Genomic DNA, 6,147 nt, shown 5'->3' with positions numbered 1-6,147 from the left:
CTGGTCACCTTCACTGGGAACCTGCTCATCATCCTGGCCATCACCACAGACTCCCACCTCCACACACCCATGTACTTCTTCCTCTCCAACCTCTCCTTTGCTGACATCTGTTTCACCTCCACCACTGTCCCAAAGATGCTGCTGAACATCCAGATGCAGAACAAAGTAATTACTTATGAAGAGTGCATCACCCAGATGCATTTTTTCATTCTTTTTGGGTGCTTAGACAACTTACTACTGACAGTGATGGCCTATGACTGGTTTGTGGCCATCTGTCACCCACTGCATTATACTGTCATCATGAACCCAAGATCCTGTGGCCTCTTGCTTCTGGCCTCCTGGTTGTTGACTCTTCTGGACTCTCTATTACAAACTTTAATGGTTTTGCGACTGACTTTTTGTAAAAAATTAGAAATTTCCCATTTTTTCTTTGAAGTCAACCAGGTCGTCCAACTTGCTTGTTCTGACACGTTCCTCAATGACTTAGCCCTGCATTTAACAACTGGACTCCTGGGTGTAGTTCCACTCACTGGAATCCTTTTCTCCTACATGAAGATTGTGTCCTCCATTTTGAAAATTTCATCAGCTGAAGGGAAATGTAAAGCCTTTTCCACTTGTGGGTCTCACCTCTCTGTGGTTTCCTTGTTCTATGGCACAGGTCTTGGGGTTTTTCTTGGTTCTGCAGTTATTGAAAACTCCAGGGCCAGTGAAGTAGCCTCAGTGATTTACATTGTAGTCACACCCATGCTGAATCCCTTTATCTATAGTCTTAGAAACAAAGACATAAAGCAAGCCCTAAGAAAGCTTTTTCACCTGAGAAACACCCTATATAACAGAAACTCATCCTGAAGTTTAGAGAGCTAGTTGTGAGAAGAAAAAATTCAAAATTATAAAACCTGTATTATTCTTTTTTTGGTACCTAAATATGCTTATGTCCAGAAATTTAGGACTTTTAGGACATAATATGAAATTATTTACTGTGTATTCTTTTAAAAATGTGTTTTCCCCAACAAAATCTTCCTTTCAACAGCCAATTCTTTAATGGCGACTTTGGATTTTTATATGAAACTGACTTTTCATTACTAGTCACAGAGTATTAGCATACAATTATCTCAAAGAATCACTGTTCATTATTATCATGAAAGCCTAAAAAACTGATACTTAAATTCTAAGATTCCTATTTTGGAAAATTCTTTCTTGTGATCAGATGGGGCATGACACATTCATCCCACCTGGGTACTTTCCTTCACACTGAGGTCCTGTTAAATATTTTGAGCATAAATTTGTAAACATGTTCATAATAAAGGGTGAAAAAGCACTGGTGGTGTGTGCAAGTATTGGAAATGACTTCCAGAACCACACTGAACGCCATACCAGCTAAGCACGTTAATACCTGTTCCATTGTTAGAAAAATGGAAGAATCAAGAAGACTGAAATTATTCACTCACTGAACATGATGGTTTTCCTGCCATCCAAAAAGGAGGATATTTTGTTGTCACTGTGAGTCCAAGATTCATAGTTTCAAGGCATTGCTAGCAAATGCATGCATACCCTCTGTGGCATCAATGATACCACTGGAAATATGCCTTTATTTTTCCCAAACAACCCAATGCTCTCCAATCATGCTTGACTACAACATTGGAAGCACCAAAGCATCTGCCTCGCTTTTGCCCTTGAGTCTCTCCCTGTAATCTGGTCACCATCTTAGTAATTACATGTGAAACTCTTGCTTTTTATGATCCTGGGAAATACAGTGTGTTTTTTTTTACTCTGCAGCACAGAAAGTAGCTCTATTGAATTACTTTTGGACCTAATAATGGAAAGGATGTTTTTTCAAAACTATCCATTGCTCAGTGGAAGAAAGATGAGACAATATGTTTCCATAAAGATTTATAGCTTTGTAAACCCTATGAGGCCCTTCAGTGAGGCACTTCAGTGAGTCAGCATCACTTGAGAGCAGTGGTAGGAAGTTGGCTGTACATAAATGGTGAGTGTCACCACTCTATCCCTCCAGTGAAAAATGTAGACTCAATCCAAAACCCACAGTCATGGAGGCTACCTCACAGTCAACAGATAGGACTGAGTCGAACTGCCTCATATGGTTTCTGATGTTGTACCTCTTTATAGAACAGACTGTCATATTTTTTCAACCAGGATTCGGGTAGTGGTTTTGAACTCCCTACCCTTGCTTACTGGTCTAGCACTTTACCCATGAGAATGCCAAACTTCCTGATACCTTGAGTGAACCAATGGATTGTGTCTATTCAAAATTTCTTAAAACGTTTCCATGTTTCCATTTTAATATATATGGCTAGTTCATAATTTCATTTAGGCTTTTTATCTACTATGGCCTGTAGAGGTGTAGGCTCTCACTGAGAATACCCTATCATCCTCTGTCCCAATACGCTACCGACATGGATGACATTCCATTTACTTGGGGTCTATTGTCAATTAATTGAAATAAAAAACATAGCAAAATACAGTAGTGTTATGGTGGGGCTTTGTGTGATCAGAAGTGCTTCATAAAATGCTGGCATCTTGATAAATGATGTCCAACTCTATTATTAGGTGTTTGGAGAAGGAAATGCACCGCAGAGTGATCATTAGACATGACCCTGCATGCTGGAGACACCAAAATAGAGGTGACCTCCTTCTTAGAAGTAATCCAATGGATACAGCTGTACACGGAGATCCACCTTGTCTCCCAAAGGATAAGCTGGCAAAAGTTTGGTTTTTCTTCCCTTAGCTCCAGAGAAATCAAATTCCCTGGGAATGTAAAACAAAATACTTCATTAATGAGGCACAAGGGATTTCATCCACTAGAGCCAAAGGATTGTAAATATTTCCTCTACATTGATCCAGATCTACTTGATTCATCTAAGGTGATGAGAAAACCCAATTGTACCTTCTAGAAGCCTCAGGAGTGGGTTCAACTCCACATTATCTGGGGGGCACAACCTCTAACTTTAGCAGTGGCACATGGGAGAACCAGGACCTGTGAAGTCTGCTCTGGATAAGGTACAAAATCATCACAGGTGCCTGGAGATTGGTGACGCGTGATGGTCCTCTCTTATTGGTAGTATCTGTAGGAGTATCAACAGGTATAACAAATAAAAACAAGTTTAATGGTTAAAATCCTTATAAGTTAGAGTCCCTGGTTCTAGAGACTGATTCTGGCTACATGAAAATGTCTTCTTTTTCTAATCTGTCTTCCCCGGTCTGGCTCTCATTCCTGCAACTTCCTTCTCTCAACAGCCTTCCTTGCTTCACTGCAGTAACATGCCTGTTAATATCTTTCAACTATTTGTTCACATAGTCACTCACAGAACTCTTATTTAGCATTACATAATACTCTGTTCATGAAGAAATAAGTAGAAATTTTCCCTTTTTGCAAGTATCTTACATTCTACGTAAGGTAACAGACGCTAAGTGTGTGCTTATCTCAGCACTGCAATCCTACTGAAATGGATCACAATGTTGTTGCCTTTCCTAGGGAATTTTAGTGAAGGTTTCACAGGGAGATGATGGTCACACTGAGCTTTGAAGGAGGAGACAGGAGGGGAGTAATGCCAGGATTATTAAAAGCACAAGATGTGCAATGGAAATTACACATAATGAATAATAACTGATGAACAATCAAAGCAAGGAATGGAAAGTGAAGCATGAGGGTGGACAGGTAGGCAGCAGCCATGTAACACACAGCTTTATATTTTGCCTAAGGAAGGACGACTCTGAAATTGGAGGAGAGTCAAGGCAGAATTAGTAGCAGAGTCTGTCTGCAGTCAGACTTGCCTTGGCAGACATTGCTGTGGTCCATGTGCAGAGCAGACGACTGCTCCTGTGAAAACCATAGAGACGAGGAGTAGAAAAAGCACAGTAGAAGTGGGAATTGAATTTGTGAGGTTTTGAGTTATACTACATCCAAAAATCAACTGAGTAATATGAGGCAGCTTGACATATTAAATTATTTATTTATTTTATATATTTAAAATGTTATTTATTTTTTAGACTCTTCTATAAAATTGGCATCAGAATTTGTGTTTAAGAGATGCAGAATATGAAAGTTAAATCTGTGAATTTTCTAGTCCACGGCAGGTACTGAACTCTGGGTCAAGTTCACAGCTTGTTGTTTTCAAGGTATTTGCATAGGACTAATTTTAAAATTTTTACTTAACTTTACACCTTCAACAGTTTTTATAATACTAACTGATTGTAATGTATGGTTCTTTCTTTTAAACAACTGTGCTAGGACCCAATCAGACATCATACCATTCCATAGTTCAATCATATCAGGCAATGTTGTACATTATCTGTTTCAAAACATTTTTCCTTCTTGTACTTCTTGATATCAGCTCCCTCTCATCCTTTTCCCTGCCCCAATTTGGGTCCCCTGCCACCCCCAGCAGGAACTCTCATTCTTGTTATTGACTCTGAACATAATTGAGATATAGGAATCACCTGGTTATCCAACCGAGATGACCATAGTAGATGAAAATGATAAATTTGACTTCAATGGTTAAAAGTTTCTCATTTGATATCTCTACTATGTGTTTGATCTACTTGTTAGTATTTTTTAATATTTTCTATATTTTCATATTGGGATTTATGTCTGTTGTATTTTGTCAGTATTGGTAACTCTCTTAACTCTTGGTTATGTATTATCTTATGTTCTTGAGACATGCAACCCAGCATTGGTGAAGCTCTAGAGATAACAGGTTCCTTTTATTAATAGAAAAATTGCAAACACCGTAAAGACCTTTCCCATAAACCTTTCACTTAGATGCCTATTATCATCTCTATCCAGAATCCTGCACTTATTTGTCAGACTTCCATGGACTCCTGTGGCTGTGACAGGTACCCTTGTATTTGTCCTTGTTTGATGCAAGTGTTGACGTGTGTTGGTTAACTATTTTGTAAAATGTCATTCACTTGGTATTTGTCTGATGTTGGTCTCATGAGGAGATTGAAGTTATGGAGTTTAAAATTATTTTAATTTTGATTTCTTGGTTTGGGAAGCAGACCGCAAGGGTTAAGTATCAACTTCATTATTTTTTCGATAGCTAAAAACTGGCTTAGATCTTGATCAGAATTGCATTAAATATGTAGAACCAGTTGGGAAGGTTTTACAATTCACAATATTATTCATCTTTCCAATTCATGATCAGAGAACATTTATGTATTTGGTCCTTTTATTTCTCTCACAGGTATTTTGTAGTTTTTAGACCATTAATTTTGTTTGCATTTTGATGTATTATTGCCATGGTTGAAAATTTTCATTTTGGTATGTTACTGTTCATTATTGTTATGTGGAAATTTATTGGAGGTTTTATCTTTATTTTTCAAGCTATCATTTTGCTCTCCTCATCAGTTTTAGTATTTTTCTGTTTGTGGCTGTTTCTTTGGGTTTTCTACATAGACCATGATGTCTTCTGTGAACAAAGATTTTGTTTCTTCCTTCCCAGTCTGTATGTTTTTTATTTTTTAAATTTGCATTATTGCGTTTTTTAGGACTTGCATTTAAAGAAGAGTGTTAAGAGGGGATATTCTTGCCCTATTTTGAATGCAAAGGGGAAAATGTCTATTTTTTCACCATTAAACACGACCCTAGTGGTAAGTTTCATAGATGTACTCTACAAAGTCAACTTTAAAAACATTTTTCAACTTACGAGAGGGGGGCAATTAAAATGTAAGTATTAATTTTGAATGCGATCAAATGCTTGCTGTGATTTGACTTTATGACTTTTTTACTTAAGTCGGTGTTTAGTTTTTCTGTATTTCATTTTTTTAGCTAGTTGATGTAGGATATTACATAAACTGACTTAAAAATGTTGATCCACTCTCTCATTGCTGGAATAAATACTACTTAGTTGTAGTATATTATACGTGTCATTCATTGTTGTATGCAATTAGTAAGTTTTGAATATTTTTGCATTTCTTTTCATGGGTAATATTGAGTGATAGTCTTCCTTTGTTATATATTTGTATCTGGTTTTGATATTACTCACTGCCTTCTAATATATTCTGACTCATGGAGACCCTTTAAGCCAGAGTATAGCTGTCCCCATGAGTTTCCAAGACTTTTACTGCTGATGGAGTAGAAGCCTCATCTTTCTCCCATGTAGTGGCTGGTGGTTTTCAAACTGCTGA

General features: G+C 37.5%; 1 protein-coding gene across 1 annotated transcript in view; it reads left to right on the top strand.

The window, feature by feature from the left end:
* The window catches only part of LOC101643996 (olfactory receptor 7C1-like), a 6,187-nt gene extending 5,338 nt beyond the window's left edge, over positions 1-849 (top strand). Inside the window, exon 4 of the mRNA XM_030885495.1 lies at positions 1-849. Coding sequence (XP_030741355.1) covers positions 1-849 — 849 coding nt within the window.
* Positions 850-6,147: the final 5,298 nt, after the last annotated feature.

This window comes from Echinops telfairi, unplaced genomic scaffold, assembly GCF_000313985.2.
Source record: "Echinops telfairi isolate 266 unplaced genomic scaffold, ASM31398v2 ScPeMD7_30;HRSCAF=105, whole genome shotgun sequence".
In the NCBI taxonomy this organism is placed as follows: domain Eukaryota; kingdom Metazoa; phylum Chordata; class Mammalia; order Afrosoricida; family Tenrecidae; genus Echinops; species Echinops telfairi.
This window is presented reverse-complemented; position numbering and strand designations above follow the sequence as displayed.